Below are 20504 nucleotides of genomic sequence, written 5' to 3'. Positions count from 1 at the left end.
TTGGGTTTACCCAGTAGGTAATTATAATATTATAAAATCCATACATATTAAACATATGTACAAAAGTTTAACAAGACGTAAATGTATGATTCCCCACAGAGTTGCAAGTCGGGCCGGGGTTTTCGGGTTCGGGCCGGGTTCGGGCTTAGGTATTTGTGAGAAAACGGGATTAAAACGGGCCTGACTTTACGTTCCGTGTCGGCCATTTTTTAAATAAAATCACTCAGCTAAGTAACAAGTCTCTGGCTTTGACCTAATGCCCACCCTCATCTAAAACATGTTGTTTACGTCATTGTCTACTATTGTTATTGTTTTTGTTGTCTTTCTCTTTTTTTATTTCTCATCCTTTGTTGCAAGGCTTTCGTGGACAGACCACTCAATCAAAATTTTGGGCCTAAACGGGCTTCTCAAAAACGTTTCGGGTTCGGGCCAGGCTTCGGGCTTATACTTTCGGGTTCTGGCCGGGTTCGAGGTCAGATTTGGGCCCGCTTGCAACTCTAATTCCCCATGTGGCGCAGCTAATGTTACCAGATTAAAATTAGTTTGTTAGACGTTCTTTGGCAATAAACTACTACATCACAACCATTTAGTTACGGTTCGTATGTGTATTTACCATTGGTTTTGTTTGATAAAACTCAAGGCCAGGCTTTATCTTGTGTTTGTAAAAAAAGGGATATTTTTGTTACAGTGGTGTTGCTAAACTGAGTCGTGTTGAAAAAGTTTGAAAACACTGGTTTACAGGTACTGATTTAAATAAAAATGTATGTTGATTAAGTCAGCATCGTTTAACTGTAGCAGCTAGACACCAGCGTTTAACTGTAACAGAAAAAAAAGATTTGCGCCACGTTAAAACAGTGGTTTGAATTGCAAATGCCCATTAATGCTGAAATTATGACCTATTTTGCCAGAGCTATTGACGACTTTATTTCAAACAGCTGTTCTATGTCAGTCCATAATTTTATGAAAATATATATGGCATTATTTTTCAAGTGATATATTTGAATTACGAAAGGTTGCTTTTTTATGATTGGTAAAATAAGTTTATCCAACAACCACAATAGCAAACTAACCGTAACTCGACCTTGCTAGTGGAACATGATCAACGGCGCCGTGTTGCCATCCGGGCTTATAGACACCAGCGTTTAATTGTAGCAGCCAACGCTAAATCAACTTTTAGGAAAATAAGCACGTATTACCAGAGAAAAAATGTCGATGTGCCACGTTAAACAAGGGTTTAAACTGCAAATGTCCGTTAATACTGAAATTATGACCTATTTTACCAGAGCTATTGACAACTTTATTTCAAACCATTGTTCTATGTCAGTCAACGACATTTACCGTAATTCTATTAATATATATTTGGCAATATTTTTCAAGTAATATATTTAAGTTACAAAAAATTGCTTTTGTATGATCGTCTATCCCACGATCAGAATATCAAACTAACCGTAAACCGGCCTTGCTAGTCGAATATATGAAAAAAAAACTTGTTCCTACCAATTGAAACTCACTTTGATTACAACTAAAATACCCGTCGTGCTTCGATAACAAGTTTACTTCTGGAATCTAGAGTATTACGAATCAGATACAAACATATTAAGAAGTACCGAAAAAAATCGTATTACAGCAATCAACTTAAATTTGCTGTGGTGCACCATGGTTCTTATTTTTAACCTATTCAAGTAACGGTGAAACTAGATGCTTGTCGCCATTCCAGTAATGCTTTTTTGTCGACTTTTCACGAACAATGAAGACAGCTATGACCAACAACACAACAATTAACACAAATGTCATGGTATAAACCACGTCGGTATTTTCCTCTGAAGCATCCACATTGCGACGCATATCTGCAAAACACGAATATCCAATTATTTTATTACGAATTTGAACGTATTTTAAAGATGAATAGGCTTGTAGATTTCAATCTACAAATTCTACAAATTTTAACGTGAACTAACTATATTACTGAAGATATGAAAAAAATACGAACACTAACGCACACAAATTCAATTCACTTTTCTTACCTTCGCTTGCTGTAGTTTTTTGTTTTTGTGTTTTTTCAGCAACCAAACGAACAGGACCGACAGACAATCTTTGGTAATCGTTTTTTCTCAATGCACGTTTCTTTCTTTTAACGCACATCTGTACAAAATACACATAGTTTCAAAGACCTGTAGAAAATTGTCAAAAATATATTAATCGTTATTGAATTGACTTTTTTCTAATGAGAAAGTTCTCCCCTTTACAAGCATTTTTAAAACTGTAAAATATTTCTACAAACCTGCCCAGGGCATGATCCAGTGGAGTTTTGGCATATAGTGACGTCACAGTGAATGTAAATATGCTGTTGGTTGTCGGTGAAGTTGGTCCACACGAAACTTTTCAACTTGAAAGTGGCGAAGTTAGGTTTGTAATTTCTTAAAGCTTCCTTTGCTCCACTTGGTTCACCCTCGCTAAGTGGCGCCGTACAGCTAAACAAGACAAAAAACAGTTTGTATTTCCTGCCTTTTATATGGAACACTCTATGAACAAACATACGAAATTAGTCACCAGACAAAACGGTAATTACCAGGTAACGTAAAAGAAAAATTACTCAAATGTGATAACAAAGCTTATCAAAATTCCAATCTGAAAGTTGGCCCAAAGGTAAAATGACTTGAAATAATCTTACCCCATTTCTATTATTGGATAAGACGGTTGGCCGCTGGAATTATCAGTCCGTGTTGCCCAGCATTGCTCAGCCTAAAATACAAAAAAAAATTGTAACAATTTAGTTTAAATATTTTGCTTTACGCCAAACTTAACTAACACTGCCATATTACAATACCTTGCCGTAATTACCGTAATATGACAATATTTTAAAGAGTTTTAAAAATACCTTTAAAAAACTTCAACCAACCTGAACTATATAGTCCTCAACTCCAGAAGGAATTTGATCGAGGTTGACTTTACCGAAAATGTAATCAGGGACTGTTACTTCAGCGTTTGATGCCAGTGATTCGTTAAACCACTCGTTGTTGTACAGATTGAGAGAGATTTCGAATTCGCCAGATACAGGGTCAGCAGCTTGCTCAATTTCTCTAAAAGAATAACAAAACACATGTTGTAATAAGATTAATAAGTTTTCGAAAATGCAATGTAGCCCTGGAAGTATATGCAAAGGAGAGGTTTACTCGATAAGGGAAATCAAAACGACACAAAGGTATTTGAACAATCGCCCACTCAAAGTAGTTGTAACATATGCTAAACAGTTACTCTCAACCAGAATATTGAAATCATTTCAAATTCAACATCAAAAAAGATCATCGTCACTTCCTTATGTTCTGACACATAAACCACCAACGCGCATAAAATATATTCCTAAGGCTAACGCGGGAAGGTGCTGGTTTGGAATGGAACCCGCTTCCGTGCTGCCAACAGGCATATAACTTTGATAAAGGTCATAATTTAACTGATTCGAATCTTGTCTTTATCTTTTCATTCGATAAAATCAAATAGAAAGTAAGGACATTTTAGGTTTAACTATAGCAACACAAACAAGAACTAACGAGACTTGTGGCATGATGACTTCGGATTGTACGACGTATGACGTGTTAAAGTCGCAAGTGATGATAATGTTGTGTGAGATGTAACGCTGAATTTGCAGAGATCTGTTCATTGCCTTGAAGTTCCAAATAATCATAGTGACGTTCAACTGGTCACCTCCATTCTACAGTCAAATTGAAACACAAAATAATTGCTTCACGCTTGAGACCATTTGTGCCGTAATTCACGTAGGCAAATCTAACTTTCTTGCCTAATTTGGATTATAAAAGTGTGTTTGGTCCAGGTTTCGCCCTTTTAGCCTTTTTTATGGTTTGGACCTCAAATTTGCACCCGCTAATAATTCTGTACCAAACGCGAAATTGATATTGTTATTATAGCCTACATAATTTATGTTCACTAACTTTAGTACGTCTTACCTGATATGTCGCATCACACTCAGAGATATTAAAGTTGAAGATAGGAGAATCGGCACTGGTTATGCATTTGCTCGGAATGTTTGCAAAGTTAAGTTGTCGGCTGGATGAGATGTATAAGGTGTCTCCAATCTCATACGTTAAATTGGTCAAACTGTTTTCACCCAAACTACAGGTTGTAAACAAAAAAAGAACTGAAACACGTAATAACTTTGATGCCCTCAGTGCTAGCTGTTAAACATCGTAATGGTGGAAAACCTACTAACACAGGAACTCACAGATAGGCCTGATAATTTCCAAAAGGTGGCGCAGCGGAGCATAGCAATTATTTCCACAAGCCTTCAATTTGCTGAGTCAGCAATTATTGCAATGTTAAAAGCCTAAGCTCCGTTGCGCTATTTTAGCAGGCCTGTCTGTGGGTTCCTGTTTTAGTGGCTCTTCCGTAATGGTAAATAAATCTGTAAATAAAATGTGCAACGACGCGAGGAATCACTTTATTCGTATAGTTAACCTCAAGTTAACTTACCTTTGGCTATGAGCAATTTTTCTTCAGTAGGAACTCACATTAGACAAAAAACGCTTACGGGTAGGGCTATTACTGTTGGGGTGGAGTTTTGTAATAAAGAATAAACTCGACTTTTAACCTTATAGGTTTTCACCCTATTCCAGCCTCACTGGTTATTTATAAAACTTCTTTGTTTTTAGCCATCTGTCGGTTTTTAGCAAACTTGTTTTTTATGTTAGTGACTTCGTCTTGTCATGGGCTAAATGCTGGAAACTATTTTTTTTTACTTTAATTAAAAATTAAAGTAAATCCATTTATTGAAGTGGTAAAACAACGAAATAAAGCCAAGCAAAATTATTCTTGTTCGGTACCGTCCAATCCTGAGTGTATTGCTTAATTTCGTATAGGAGGTACAAAAGTCATCGAAGACGTAGATTACATTAATTGGGGAAAATTACTTTTTTTTAATTGCAAAAATGGGCGGTAAGAACATCTGTATAGTTACGGCAAAGAATAATAGCGTAGGTTGTGAGCTACTTACGCTATAAAAACTTCCTCTTGACAAACGACACCTTCTTCCACCTCTAAAAAAACATGTGTTTTTTTCAAAAAAAATAATATTTTGAACCTAAAGGGTTTTTATTTTCAACCTAAAGGGTTTTAGTCTCTGCGCAAAAGTGAATAAAAACACTTCTTACCGGAGGTGATTTGGACATTAAATTCCCCGCCTGAGACAAAACTATCACTGGTCTGAATGAGCCTAAAACCGGTGCCCGAAGTTTCAAATACAAACGGTGCAACGGTTCCGGATTTTTTAAGGTGCGGTGCATCGGGATCACTGGGCAGAATCTGAAAATAAAATTATTATAAATATAGTTTCGACAAGTATGCACGTTTAAATAATGAAAAACAATTTTTTAAAACAAAGATACATTCAAAACGTATTTTAAACCAGGGGTCGGCAACCTTTTTTGCACTGCGGACCGTTTTTGAAACTAAAATTTTATCGCGGACCGGTCTTCAAAAAACTACAAATATTTAGCAATAAAAACGCTCAATTAGTTTATCATCCCGGGATACATGGACAAAATGTTTTGTAGCATTTAACCTGCAAAATTTTACGGCCCGGTAACCAACTCGTCGCGGACCGGTACCGGGCCGCGGACCAGCGGTTGCCGACCACTGTTTTAAACGGTCATTAATGATAGCGATTTTAAATATTTCAATTTTTTTGCGTTTCGGGGTATTCTAAGAGCGGACGCACGGAGTCGGCATTTAGTCAAAACAGTGCTCGGGCCGGGTTTTTAACGTAACAAAAACTTTTTTGTTTATCTTGACTACAGCTTGGTGAGCAACTTTTAGAAATTTTGCTTGAGGTCGAGGTCAAAAATCTTACCGACACAAAGTCTGAGGGAGTGGTTCCGAACCTTGTGAAGTTGAATATAAACTTGCTTTGTAGGTCGGTGGAATGCTCATAAACGCAGTATGTATTCGTTCCCATTGCAGATTGGATTTGGTAAGGTGTGCCAATTGTGCTCGGTCCACAAGTCCTTCCACCTGTATCATGATGAATCGTTAGCCGGTTTTGTGCCAGATTTTATAATAAAATGAAATGAAGGCAGGTTATGTAAGGTCAAAATCAATGTGGAAAGTTCAATAGACAGGAATCACCTATATACGACAATTTGAATAGGATAAGCTAATTTGATTAACTTATACTGTACAGTTATAATAGTGTATCGGATGATACCTGTGCTCCGCACCAGTGTTTGTTAACCTATAAGCTTATTTAGATTTAGGACTATATTTGGCTCATGCTTTTGGCAGACTAAATATCAATGTGAGGTTTTTGAAACAGAATTGTGGTAAAATATTTATTGTCGTACCGTGATCAAGGACTTAAAATACATTTTCAGTCGTTAGCAACTATGCTCCTATTCCTATTCGCGACGATTTCCGGCTGTAGGATTGTAATATAGTGCAATTGTGTTGTTGTTTTTTCACTAATAAGCAAAAGAAACTCTACTTGTCAGCGTAGCATTTAAATACAAATACCCACCAGGGCCAATAAGAATATTTATAAGTACTGCTGTGTTGGGGAGCTGGCAAGTAACAAAAATTGAAGTGCCATCTGTTGTCAAGGGTCCAGTGGTTTCTCCGTTTCCAGTATAACGACCAAGAAGCTCGCCAGACGCGTCTTCGCCAGCGTACGCCTGTAGCGGAATATACAGACAAAACATAGCATGCTATCATGGCACAACATAGCAGCATGCATGCAGCTGTTGGTAGCGAGGTTTATTTTTTTAAATTAGAATCGGAGAAAAACGACGAGATTCGTAGGACAATTGGCAGGGGAGAGGCCACGGTTAAGTTGCTTACAACTATATCTTGTACTGGATGTCGTAGGCGTGAAATACAGTTTTTGCCTCAAAACAAACAAGCAAATGCTGAACTTTGAAGTTTTTGTCCAGTTTTAACTTGAAGCTAAACAAATGCAAGATGGGGAAGGACTGTTACCTCACAAAAGTCATTGTCAGCAAGAACACCAGACGCCAGCATTACGTAAATGGGCGGATTTCCAGGGTTCGTTGAGGTGTACTTCCAAGAAAATGATGTGCACCCACCACTGACGCCTTTTGTCGCTGAGTTACTACTCATAGTGTCGGATGCACTACATGCCAAAACGCTACCTGAAAAAGACAACAAAAAAGATTAAAACAATGTTATATATATTGCGTTTTTTGGAACAAATACAGGTTAAGGAAAACAACGTGGTCCAAACACACAGTTACCTTAAAATACTTACGGTATTGGAAAGGTAAAAAAACAACTTTAATTTGTTTGTGTTCCATTATTGCCTATAAATCATTGTTTTTTAAACATTTTAAGCAAACAGTATTTTTTGCGTAACGTTTTACATGCCATAGAAACATAAAAAGTGTGCAATGCAATAATTTGTTACTATCTATTTTGTCATTGAGCCGAAAAGTACAATCTTCATATAACCCTAAAACACAAGATGACGTTTACAAAACAAAGGATTAATGGCAAAAAGTTTCTTTTTTGTTGCCTTTACTCTTTTTTGTTGCCTTTAAGAGGCGTGATGGTAACTGAAAATATATATTTTTTACAACTATACATAATCCTTGTCCGAACAATTTGTTGTATTAAACCCTTGCTTTCATTTTAGGCATTCCTTTTCATTTTACAGTAGTAACCATGGACTTACTTTTATTCACCAGCAATAGTAGAGCGATTGTGCCCAAAACTAAACGATAAAATTCCATGTTCGTTTGTTGTCGTCAAAGATAATTTTCCAACTCCTAACAAAACTTTGTTAACAACACCTCTTATACGCACGATACATTCATTTAAACACAAAACAACCACTCAGGTAGATGGCCGTTGTTTCCGTAGGCTACATTGCGGCTGATTTGTTCCGGATGCTAGTCATTTCCTTTAGGCAGTGGGTAAATCTGTTCGTTCGTCATCAGCACAGAAACATTGCAGTACTCATTTGATACATACAATAATTAAGATGGTACTGTGCTATAAAACTGTTTTTTGCAGAGTATAACCTTTGGTTTACCCGTGTGGTTCCAATCTACTGTATGAAATACTTACATAAAAAAATACAAAAAGTTTCAACATAACGTTGAGATGCGTCCCGAATACTGACTTACATCTGGCATTAACATATAGTTAAATTATTTTTTTCAGGCCTTTTCTTTCGTCAATTTGGAAAATGGAAATGTACCACAACGTTGTAGATAGGTACCGACTTATATTACTTGCAGTGGCGGCTCGTGCCAAAAATTTCTGGGGGTGCTGCTCCAAGCCTTTATTGGACAAATATAAGTTGGCAATATATGGAAAAGCCACATTTCTAGTTTTCTAGTTGTGTAAAAAACAAGTAATACAAATCTTAATTAGCAACTCCATTGTGACGTAATGGTTGTTACGCAATAATGTACACGGGTGTAAACAGCAGACGGTATCATTGGCGAATTTTGTTTACTTGCACAGCGACAGGCCAAACTCAATAACATGCAGTGTGAATGTGGCACAAAAACACACGTGACACAGACTCGAAACAAAGCGGTTGTAAATACGGTAAAACACAACAACAGTATATAGAAAAAAATTATTAATAAATGAGTCGAAAAAGGTCGAAGTATTTCAATTGCACAAAATTTAAGTAAAACTGGTTATAACAATGACTACTAACTAACACACTTGCTGTTCAGTCATTAATATGGTCATGTATCATTTAAGTATCTTATAGCCACAGTCAGCATTTTCAACATATTCCATCAACTTGTTTATTCAACATCTTTTCTTAATTTTTGTGTACAACTATTAATTGTTTGTAAGTTTCTTAACTGCTAAACTTGCTGCTTTATTTGGTGGCAAATAGCTTATAATTCCTTTTTTGAAGTACAAAACTCTGCAAGCTCTGAAAACAACACTCTCACTTAAATTTAAAACATATTATTAAACCTTGTGCTTCTATTTTAAAACCAAAATGAATCATAAAGCTATAGTTTAAGCAAAATAATTAATAGCTTCTTCCTTGATTTCCAAATGACAACCAAGAAACTGTTTTTTTTTCTAAAGTCTTTTTGGAAATAATGGTGTTCCTTAGAAAAGTTTGCATCCTTTTCAGTGTTGACATCATTTTCAAGAACCGTTTTGCCTTTGAGAGACTCATGGAAATTGCTGGCTAACTGGCTTTTCCTTTAAAAGTTTCAGTAACTTTTCTAACAACAGGATATGTTTGGTGGTCACTACTATCTCCCCTGTAGAATGTTCATTCTTAAGAAACATTTCCTGTGAAGCAATTTAGCAGCTACTGTTTAAAGAAACATAACATGTCCATTATATCAATACACAAGATTGCACTTAGTTGCAAATACTGTCCACATGGTGTGTTAAGAAACCAAAACTTGAAATTGTCATCACTAAGGTATTTCAAAATTCCTGTTGCTTGTGTTGTCATCACTAAGGTATTTCAAAATTCATGTTGCTTGTGCAATTGTTTGTTCTGCATTTAATATTGCCTGAATTTCACTGAGGCATTTAACTTCACAGTGTGAGTAGTTCTTGTGGTTGCTTATTCCTGCATGACATATCTTGAATAGAAGATGTTTTATCCCAGTTTTCTTAATTTTTTTTTCAGGTTTTTATTATAAAGGTTAATCGTGACTTTTCAAAGTGTTAGATGACCTTTTTCTTTTTCAAGGTGGTAGATACACTTTCTAATTCAATGATAACTGCAAAAACTGAAGCCCACGTACAGTCATCTTAAAAATTCACGACTAACCTTCAAACAAATAAATTAGAAAAAAATGTTTAACTGTACTCACTGTCGAACTTAGAATATAGCAAACGGGTTTGGGTTTGGAGCACAATAGACCCGAAACAGACAACACAACTACATCGGCCGGTTCACACGCTGCGTGATTGGTGGAGCTGCGCGAGCCGCAGCACACAGTCGCCAAGTTCGCCCGGCATGTAGCTTTTCCAAGTGCGCATGCGCACAAGTGCAAAACGTCATGAAACGTCACGATTCGTCATGAAACTGGAGCTGCAGTTCCACCATAGATAACATATTAATGCCATACTTTTTTTAAATGAAAAAAATGCCGATCAAGGCGGAAATTATACTTATAAAAATTATACTTATGAATGAAAAAATAAGTATCATGAAAGTTATCTGTATTGTTGCGGTAGGAATATTAGGTGAAAATATCTAGGGGGTGCTGCAGCTCCGCAGCACCCTAGCACGAGCCGCCCCTGATTACTTGATACACTACAGTCAACAGCAGAAGTTGTAGTATGCGTAAAATGCAAACACATCTATAAATTAGGCCAATTGTTAGTTGGTGGGCAAAACTTATGCCAAAATTGTGTTGTTAGTTGGACACCAGAAAACATTTGTTTCTCTCGAATAAGAAACATAAATTGCATTGTATCCAGTCGGTGGGAAAATCATGATTTTTACGCAAGGTATAGATACGTTACGTATTTTTTCCAAAAAAAATTAAACAATGAAGTCGTAATTTTATTACAAGCAATGTAAATAACGATTACCATTACAACGCAACCAAAGGCAATTTTACAAGAGAGGGAAATTTTTGACACATACTAATGAAAATGATGTCAAATAATTATGTTCATATAACTTAGGTATAAATTATGTACTGTACAATTAAAACCTAAAACTCTCTAATTAGGATGTAAAAAATCTCCATGGAGCCACGCGCCTAGCACGCATTTTTCGCGAGTACCATTTAGTCCAGGGGTGTCCAACACGCGGCCCGCGGGCCACATCTGGCCCGCGAGTCAATTTTCCGTGGCCCGCGGCGCGTTATTAAATATTATTATTTCGTTAAATATGGCCAACTTTTTTGTTTTACTCACCCGTCGAGTGTTCAAGAAAGGAAAAGTAATGAAACTTGAACTGGACACACCAATATATCACTATGCGAAAAGAATGAACCTATGTGATACATAATTATGATGAAATAATGCGAACTTGTGTGCTGGTCATCAAGTGTAAAAAGAAAACCGTTTAGTTCTTGTTTACTGTGTAATTTTATTTTATGGATGAGGAACGTTTATGCTTTTGAAGACCAATGAACATTTTATTAACATTTGAGTAGGCCGCATCCAAATGCTAAAGCCAATTAAACGTTTAGCCAAACTAAATTTTAACCTGCTGAAAGTAATTTTCAGTTTTACCACTGCAGCGTTTAGGATTCATTTCACCTAAATATTATTTGCTTGGTAACGCATATCAATGATATAAGAGCGGTTTGTGACATCACAGACAAAACTATAAGATATGAATTATGCGCAAACAATTGCTTTCATTGTTAATTGTGGTGAAATAAAAAGCCTTGAACACGCAAAAAAAGATTCTAAAGACATAACCTCTTGAAGGTCAACGAAAAAGGCGCCTTCAACCATTAAAGAACCCAAGACTTTGGTTTGGAAAGAGCAGGCCTAGAGTGTTAATAGAGTGGTGTATAGCTTGCAGTATCAAGGTCTTTTAAAGCATTTTGACATCCAAGGGCGCATGTGGCCCGCGGCTTCAAGGCAGTTCAAAAATTGGCCCGGGACAAACTTTGAGTTGGAGACCCCTGATTTAGTCTGTTCGAAATTCAGGACAACTGCATATGTTGGTGAAATAACACGAAGATACGTAAACAAAGCAGATAACGTTAAATTCGCTTGTTTAGACATTCTCTTACTTTATTTTTTCATTCTCTGACCTCCTTTACCTCGAGCACTGGTTCCCAGCCTGGGAGAACTTGTGTTTTGCAAATAGGTACTTTAGCACAAAAGAATGACATGTAAAGTAACTGACAAAAGACCCCATTTTGACCTTTGCATGGGTGAGAATCTAATGTGCAGCATATTAGGAATGAATGAAAATGTTTCCAATTGTTAACGAAAGAATTCATCTAAAAACATTGGGAACCACGACCTATAGCATGATACTTTTTTTTCATTCATTGGGTTTTTCGACAAAATATGCTAGATTTGGGATACATTGAAATTCTAAGGTATAGCCATAATTGAGCCTAGGAATGGACAGCGTAGTAGGTACAAAGGGAACGGTTATGCGTAGATAAGGTGAGGTGGTTTGTCGGAAAATGTCAAGGAATCGACCACACGCATTTTTCGTTAATGTGCAGTAAATACCATCTGGATTAAACGACTTCATTTTTTACAGAATCGATTTATTGGAAGATAAAAAACGGAGAATAGAAAGGTTGTGTAAGCAGTTCACCATATGTTGGCCTCATCATGCAAATATTTATCTCTACAAATTCCTACGGCGGTAAGAGGTACGAAATAATTATTGTTTTGCAAACATTGGTTAAGGTATAAATGAGGACGGGGTTTGGTCCAATGCTATTTTTAGTGCCCTTACATGTGTGTCTAAAAATCGGAAATGTGCTGTCATTAGGTAGCACAAATTATACAGCTTAGGCAAAAAAAAGACTTCAGTTTTTAGCCCTATGGCCAAAAACTTCGAAATTAAAACACTATTTTCAGGCATACACTTACAAGTCCAACTACCGAAGCGCTGTTTTCACCCAAAATAGTCGGTTTAGTACCACGATGCGCTATTTTAATCCATACATTATGTCAAGCCACTCGAAGGAAACACATACTTTTCAAGGTGGCGGAATTTTTTTGCAAACATTTAGGGATTTTCTTTCACAGTTGAGGGGTAATTCGAGAATGCAATCGTAATTCAAGTCATTTTCAGTGTATTTATACAAAACTTTGCAAAAAATGGCATTTGGGTTCAGTGGGGGTACATTTATAGACAGGGCTGACATTTATCAGAAGCTAAAAATACAAACTCAGAAGAAACAAGGGTTTTTCCACTAACAACAGCTAAATCGTCTTCAGAAAAATTCCGACAAACTTTTCCTGTTGCTATAATAATTTCCAAAACTGTTCTGTTTTGCTTTATGAGTAAGATTATATTGTATTTATTACATGAGAATGGAAAATCAGTCTATAAATTTACATGGAAGATATATTTCCCCCTGGCATCTTTAGTTCCTACACTACCACAGGATAAAACATAATAAAAGATGTGTAAATTTATTGGCTGATTTTGTTACTTGAAAATATTTTCCATTCTCAGTTATTTATTGTCGTAAACAGTGATCGTCAATGACCATTTTCTGTTGGAGTGTTCAGTGTAATCAATTTCAGTGTTGTATTACATTGTGACAAATCAAGAGAAAACAATTGACGTTGTTTAAACTGAAACAAGTCAACATTTCAAGAACGACAACAATAAAGAAATTTTTGACAGATGATAATTAGACTCAAAAGAAAAAAACATTTCTCTACAACAAGCAGGCAATTAAAATGTAAAATTGTATGCTATATTTATCCAACAACGCCTTGTGCAGTCAATCCGCAGGCGATCAATCATTGTTTAATTACCATGGGTTACTAGTTTTCGCCATTAGACCGAAAATTATTTTAGTGATTAATTTTTCACATGCAATGTTTTGTTTTAAGGCGGATCAATTCCTGAAAGCCAAATGTAAGGCCTTAGCGCAGTGGTTCCCAACCGGGGAGGAATTCCTCCCCAGGGAGGAATTTTATGAGTTCAGGGGAGGAATTTCAAAAACTGTAAAAAAAATTACATTGGAAATGTTACAGAACATTTTTGTATACACATATAATTATATCCATGATAATTTAGACCCGGTTTACATTGGGAACCGGTTGTAAAGGATTCTGAAATGGAAATCCCTAATTATAAAGTGTATTTCAAATTGCTATAATTTTTTATGTTATATTTGTTTTTCGTCGTTTGGGGAGGAACGGATAGTTCGAAAATGGGCAAAGGGAGGAATGTAACAAAAAAGGTTGGGAACCATTGCCTTAGCGATTACTAATATCCCATGGGATTAGATGACCTGTTAGGTAACCTTATTCTTTAACAAATTTTGCTAGACATGGGCATTAAACCGAATATAAATAATTTATAGGAGTCAATGTGGTATTTAGCGTTGATTACTCATAGAATGCATAAACCTCACTAGCACAAGGTTGAAGTGCTTCTTAGGTAAACCGCTGTAACATTGGTATAGTTCAAGGTGCTAAAGTCGGTTACCTTTTCGCCTAAAAATCAGGAAAAATTTAGGCTCGGTACCACCAACAAAGTCGCGGTTATTATTTCGTTGTGTGGAAAAAGGCGTGTTTATGGATGCGTTGAGTTCCGCAAATGCCGCTCGCACTTGCCGCTCGGTTTGCTTTTTTCACCGGCGAGGTTCGCGAAGCGTTTTTCTCTCGCGTGTCGCATACAAACATAAAAGAGCGCATCAGGTTCATAAACGCATGTTCGAAATACGCAACGACCTCGAATAAAAGAAACATGAACAAGTTCTTCGTGGGAATCAGCATTTCGATTGCCTTGGTGATTATTACGAAGGTAAGCAGTAATGTGGTTATCTTTTGTGTTTGTTAACGTTTATACACGGTAAAAATTCTTACCAAAATATCAAAGTGTTTATGTAACTTACATTTAAAAAAAATAACTGTTTGTTTTGTTGCGATTTTATGTTATTGGATATTCCAGCAATACGAACTTTAATTTGTCGATTTTCAACGATCTGAACAGATTATAAATTTTTAAGGTTAATTTGGCTTTTGTCCGATAAACATACATTTTGGTTTATATGTTTAAGGAAACAAAAAAAGTATGAATAAGGTTAACTAAGCGAAACAAGTTTTACGGACTTACGGCGCAATTGCCACAATCTCAAAAGATGACGCAAGTCCTGCGAAATGGCTACGTAAGTTGATGACGTGTTTGTGTACAGCGTATAGCAGGAATTAAATTGCGTCATTGCAGAGAACAGTTGCGCTAAAGGAGTTTGAAAAACCAAGTTGTCTTTCGAAATTGCGAGTGGCCATAAAGTTTATGACTGCTTTATGTATTTGTGGTGCCCTGTTGAGGCGTCTTTGTTTGTGAAAAGAATGGTTTTGTAACAATAGGCCTTCTGTTATTGAATTTACAAGTATGTTGTTTAGTAAAATTGGCATCAATGGGAAAATTAGACCCGGCTTAAAAAAAGTAACTTGGTCAAACACAAAATTGTCGGGAAGTTAGTATATAGGACTGAAACAGCGTCTGTTAAAACGTATGTATTACAATGTATTCACTACATAAAATCTCGGACAATTGGGTAGCTGTGTTTTTTTGTCGATCATAATTTTTAAGTTTTTGCCGCCCACGGCCTGCACGTTAATCAGATATGGGTCTGCTCAAAACGAGAGCTACCATTGTTTGGTGATTGAGGGTTCCACAAGTAAAAACATTTCTCAAAATTACATTCCGCGGTTCATCATACAAATTTCAGGCTTTGCTGTAACTCAATATATTTTTACCCGGCAAAAAAAACATATGCCCGGAACTTACAGGAGAAACGCGGGTTTCCAAAAATGCAGCTAATCTTCACATATTGAAGTTAAATTATTCGTTTCGGGAATTTCTCCTTTTTTCCCGCCTTTTTAGCCACACCTGCTTAAGAAAACATAGAACGTTTTCGCTCATTTCGGGGTATTTTTTGACATGTGCTAGTCGACCAAAATATCTAGGGCTTGCGTAGTTTATTTGATGTGCACTTGAATTGCTCAATGGTTTCTTTACAATTCCCAAGCTATTTTGGTAGCAATCAAACAACAAGATGTAGTAAAAGTTAGAGTTTAACAATATTTGCCTTTCTATAAATGGCAAAAAGAGAAACATTCACTTTATCGTAGCGGACAGCGCAAACATAAAGTTCTTTGAAAGTAAACTTTATGCTTCAAATAGCTGCAACGTCACAATAGGTTTCTGTTTCGTGTTAATGTGTTGTTGGTGGGAATTAGATGATTTATTACCAAGTACTTCGAAATGAACTATGTAACGCGAATTGTAGTACGTTGAAAGTATAGGAAGTCACGATGTACCTTTATCAGGAAATTAGTACGAGTTAATACAGTTTAGTAGGCTATCAAAGTATACCCCGAAATGAGCAATTTACAAAACTACATTCAAATGCATTCCTTGCAATAAAGTCTTTGGAACAAATTATAGGTTTTGATAATGGTTCAAAGACTGAAGATGTAGCCATCATATTCAAATTTAAAGAACGTGAAATGCGTTGATTTAAGAGTCATTCGTCCTTAAAGTTTGAGATATGTACGTTTGCTTCGACATATCTGTATAAGCAAGCAAAAAATAGACATAACATTCATTATAGTCTTCATCCACCAATCAACGAACTTAGTGATTACATTTTTAAATTTGAAGTATGAATATCCTAAAATGCGTATTTAGGATTAAAAAAACAATTTGGTTACATTACAGATAAATACAACTTACACTCAACAATAAAAACTATAACAGTCCAGTTTTTAGTATTCCATTTACTTCGCTTAAAATAAAAAGAGCTGCAGAAATTGGGTGATAATAATTAGCAACACGTGTCTCTCGAGTTGCGTTAACTCTATATTTAGTTGCAACTAAAGTGCGTTGTCACCTTGCTTGCGTTGCATCGGCACGCAACAGAAAGGAGAAACTGGTCGTTTGACATTTTGAGCTCTTTACGCAACAACCCAAGCGTGCAATGCCGAAGAATTCGTGTGGGTGCAAATATTTTTTTCATTGTAAAATAAAACTTGAATACCCAAGTTTACCGGCTTTATTACTACCGTTTAGTTTCCTTATTATGATTCACGCTTTAGGGAGGAATTTATTCATCCCTCCCACGCGTAAAGACTCATTGCAAATGAATTCAGTCGTTAAGTACAAATGCCACCGCAAGACTTTTGTCCTCCAAGGCCTCCACAAACATTATATGTTTCTTTTGAGCCTGAGAAAATTATTGGATACAAAGTTCGTTTAGTGCCTTTGTAAAAAATACTTCGGTAAATGTAGGATCATGCACGCACAAGCAAATGTATCACTATAGCCTGTGAAACAACAATGTTGTAATGCACACTGGTATACTGAAGGTTTGGTTCAGAGCGTATAATGTTACCAATTTAGTGTTCAATTGCTAAGCCAACAGTTGCTCTTGAGGTCGCGCGCAAAATAGTTTCATTCATAAAAATCAGCCGTTGACGTCACGGCGCTCTTAGATGCACGCACGCACGCAAAGGAGAAAGGCCCAATGATATAGAACCAAAGTTACTGTACCCCGTCGAACATGTCTCGCGCTTAATATAAACCCATTGTGTTACTGATAGGTATAGAGTGCTGACCTCTGGGACTTTAAACGGAGAAAAGCTTTAAATTCATCATGACTTCAATCAGTAGTCTGGTTAGTATAGTGTCAGGGAGAAATTTACAACACATGTTATTAGTAATGTAACTCCATCAGAGCCTTTGATGACTGGGAGTATGAACTAAAACCGATAAGACAGTTTGACTCCTTGTACAGCGACAAATAACATGTTGACTGCACATTATCAAACTCGCTGACAGAGCGAAACTACAAACTGTTACGCGATTACGGTAACTACAGTGTCAGCGTTTGGAAGGATTCGTAAACACACCAAATAGTGTGAGTAGTTGAAACCAACAACCAGTAACCATCTCTATATTTTTACGTGTTTGGCCGAAACAAATTTGTAAAGGCAAAAAGAATTCAAAACGTTTTGCGGGTTTTACTACAACTTACCCCAAACAAATTATTTCTGGGTATATTGATCTCTATTCAGGGGTTTTCGCTCCGTGGGTAAAGGTGTATCGTTGCCAAAAATATCTACGCATATATATAAGTAGCTGTCACGCTTATATTTGTACAAAAGACACGGTATATTCCCACCCAAAGGTGCAACGACACGTAGTGTCATTTTTGAAAGGTTTTAAGGTGTGGCAATGTTTAGATTTTTAGACCTCTTGCGTAGTGTTTGTGGTACGGGTGTTGGTTGGTAAACCCCGCTTCCAACGTCCACAAATAGACCAAAAAAATTTTATTTTCTTGAGTGTGTCGGTGGACAATACCTCCAGCGCTGTTTTGCGTGCTTACGTTACAAATTGTTTTGGTTGGCTGCATTCTTATATCATCACCTAATAATGCGTTCTCAGTGACGTAAATGTTGCGTAAAAATGACCTGAAACGACCAAACGAGTACAATAGCAGGATTCTCCCCATTGCTCCTAAACTAGTCGGAAAACAATAGAATTACTGTCACATGGGTTTGCACCTGACACAAATTTTACTGCCAAAACCGGCATGTGATACAAGTTACCTAATGCGTATCAGGATATCCTAAACAAATTACGTAAGTACGATTTCCTGGTCTTGCGTCATATGTTTACGATGAATGAAGGTATTTGCCCTCCGGCGGTAGTACAAATACGACGTCACAAGCCCAAGTTACTTTTTAATCAGGGGACTACCCAAATATGATCGCGTGATCGTTGTACTTATGTGGTACTCCCACTAAATGAAGGCCTACTATTGGTTGAAAAATAATGACGTGATCGTCAGGTATTTGTAAATTATAAGACAGGACCTTTTTAGTCGCATTCTCAACAAATTGCATGTTAAACCGCAATGCGTTAAATTCGCTTGGCGGTAGAAATGTTGCAACACAATTGCACTAAAACCTACATATAGCTGCATAGTCATATTTTTACCATTGTGAAAGCAAAATTATGCAATGCAAGAGAACGAGCGCCAATGTAACGGCTGGTTTTATATCACAAAAGTAATGAACTTTGAATTACAACGTGCCTAAGATAATACGGCACATAAAAGTAAACGATGTAATCTTTTTGTAACAGGACACATTGGGCGAAAGAATTAAAAGCTGTCCTCACGTGTTTTACCGAAACACAGAAGTTGGACCTCAATCCCCTTGGCAGAAACAATGCTTGCTTTGCACGACGTGTCCCAGCGGCCAGGGCGTAAAACGAAGTTGTTCTACAGTAACCGACACCGTTTGTGAGACTTGTGTCCCAGGGAAGAGCCACGTGGCCGGTTGGGGAAACAGAAAATATTGTAGAAAATGTAAAACATGCGGAAAGAACCGCCAAACTTTGAAAACGTGCACCCTTCACGAGGATACCCAATGTGGAGAGTGCAAAAAAGGTGAGTTACTTACTTTTATGTCACAATGATGGCGCAACTGTGGGTGCTTTCAGAACACATGTCCCATGAGTTTTTTGTATGTTGACAAATACTGAGTGACTAATGGACAAATAAAATCAGTACAATACAGAACCATTTCATACTAAAACTATGAAAGACCTGTTCCATGAAAGGTTGGTTAATAGCCATTGCCACAGTATGACAAATAAAACATATTTGTTTGTTTTTTCAAATTTGCAACGCATTTTTTTGAAAAAAAAAAATATATTTGCAACGCAAAATGCATTTCAGATGTGTGCGTCAATAGCTTTTTAGTAACTGCTGAGGTCAACGCAGTGCGTAAATAGTAAAGCACTTAATACGACAGCACGCAAGGTCACAATATACAACGTACATTCGCGGTCGCTAAGAAACAAGCCTCTATTTGTGGGTTTAAAGGGTTTGACGCACAGCACGTTTCTCAATGGAAAAATTGAACAAATGTTAAGAACCAGTTCCTATGAACACAATCAGTGCCTAGCATTCCGATAACGGTTGTTTCTTGGACTTGTTTGTTAGGTTACTACTGGAATCCTATTCTTGATGCATGTGAGCCATGTTCTTGGTGTTTTCCTGACCTCTACGAACCAAGCGAACGCTTTGTTACCCGGCAGTGCATGATTCCTGAAATCCCAGTTGACTATCAATGCGCTGTACTTGCAATTCCACAAGACCAACCAACATGGCAATCAACGTTTTCAGGTAACAATTAATGAAAATAGATACACAACTGACATTTTTGAAAACTCCTTCAGAAACAGACAAGTTAATATGTGAATAATACGTTTTGCTTAGCTTACGCCTTTGTTGGGTGTATTCGCTGATTTGTATGCCAAAAGGCATCTGCAAGTCTAATTCGGGTTGTGGAATAGGATTTACTTGTGCTTTTATTAGTCATATGTGCTATTTTCAAGTACGAGTTTACATGCCTCATTTGGACTACATGTTTTGCTTTGATTAAACTACTGGTATTGTGCAATCGTCCGTGACAAATGGAAATTGTTCCCGCCCAAACACGTAACAAACTTATTAACTTTCTTTTGACCAATCTAAATACAGACAGCCTCGAACAAATCGAATCATGTGGTGAAAAGTCACACACAAACAAAATCAAAATTGTCTGTTGCTTCGCGATAGTTGCTATTGCCACAACCGTCGTTACAACAAGTTAATTGTGATGTCACCCAACGAGAACAATCGATTCGTTCTACTTGAAAACAAAGAGAATGTATCCCCTATTGTTGGAAACAATTATAAACGTTTTCAAACGCAAATCGGTCCATCGATAATTGGCTCTTGAGTATAAGACACAACAGTTGATAATTGATTGTGAAATTGTGTGACAAATATCATGCTTAAACACGAAAC

General features: G+C 36.8%; 2 protein-coding genes across 2 annotated transcripts; one reads left to right on the top strand and one right to left on the bottom strand.

Annotated features, from left to right (window-relative positions):
* Positions 1 to 1464: 1464 nt before the first annotated feature.
* LOC145237219 (uncharacterized) lies at positions 1465 to 7850 on the bottom strand. Its single transcript, XM_080100002.1, has 13 exons — positions 7694 to 7850; positions 6982 to 7154; positions 6524 to 6677; positions 5861 to 6021; positions 5163 to 5313; positions 5006 to 5048; positions 3963 to 4128; positions 3549 to 3709; positions 2900 to 3080; positions 2672 to 2742; positions 2282 to 2471; positions 2025 to 2142; positions 1465 to 1847 (listed from the first exon to the last, which is right to left on the bottom strand). Exons 1-13 carry the CDS (start codon positions 7749 to 7751, stop codon positions 1675 to 1677), a joined length of 1800 nt encoding a protein of 599 aa, XP_079956128.1. The 5' UTR covers positions 7752 to 7850; the 3' UTR covers positions 1465 to 1674.
* A 6479-nt stretch (positions 7851 to 14329) lies between these two features.
* Positions 14330 to 20448, top strand: LOC145239596 (uncharacterized). Its single transcript, XM_080102958.1, has 3 exons — positions 14330 to 14440; positions 18791 to 19097; positions 19656 to 20448. Exons 1-3 carry the CDS (start codon positions 14384 to 14386, stop codon positions 19847 to 19849), a joined length of 558 nt encoding a protein of 185 aa, XP_079959084.1. The 5' UTR covers positions 14330 to 14383; the 3' UTR covers positions 19850 to 20448.
* The last annotated feature ends 56 nt before the right edge of the window (positions 20449 to 20504 follow it).

This window comes from Phallusia mammillata, chromosome 7, assembly GCF_965637545.1.
Source record: "Phallusia mammillata chromosome 7, kaPhaMamm4.hap1.1, whole genome shotgun sequence".
Classification (NCBI taxonomy): domain Eukaryota; kingdom Metazoa; phylum Chordata; class Ascidiacea; order Phlebobranchia; family Ascidiidae; genus Phallusia; species Phallusia mammillata.
The sequence above is the reverse complement of the archived record's forward strand: the minus strand, read 5'-3'. Positions and strand labels throughout refer to the sequence as shown.

Excerpts from the sequence above, each read along its gene's own strand:
- LOC145237219 (XM_080100002.1), bottom strand. The coding sequence starts at position 7,751 with ATGGAATTTTATCGTTTAGTTTTGGGCACAATCGCTCTACTATTGCTG. Across the intron at positions 7,155-7,693 it reads ACTATTGCTGGTGAATAAAA|GTAGCGTTTTGGCATGTAGT; the intron begins GTAAGTCCATGG and ends TGTCTTTTTCAG. Across the intron at positions 4,129-5,005 it reads CAAGAGGAAGTTTTTATAGC|TTTGGGTGAAAACAGTTTGA; the intron begins GTAAGTAGCTCA and ends TACAACCTGTAG.
- LOC145239596 (XM_080102958.1), top strand. The coding sequence starts at position 14,384 with ATGAACAAGTTCTTCGTGGGAATCAGCATTTCGATTGCCTTGGTGATT. Across the intron at positions 14,441-18,790 it reads CCTTGGTGATTATTACGAAG|GACACATTGGGCGAAAGAAT; the intron begins GTAAGCAGTAAT and ends TTTTTGTAACAG. Across the intron at positions 19,098-19,655 it reads ATGTGGAGAGTGCAAAAAAG|GTTACTACTGGAATCCTATT; the intron begins GTGAGTTACTTA and ends CTTGTTTGTTAG.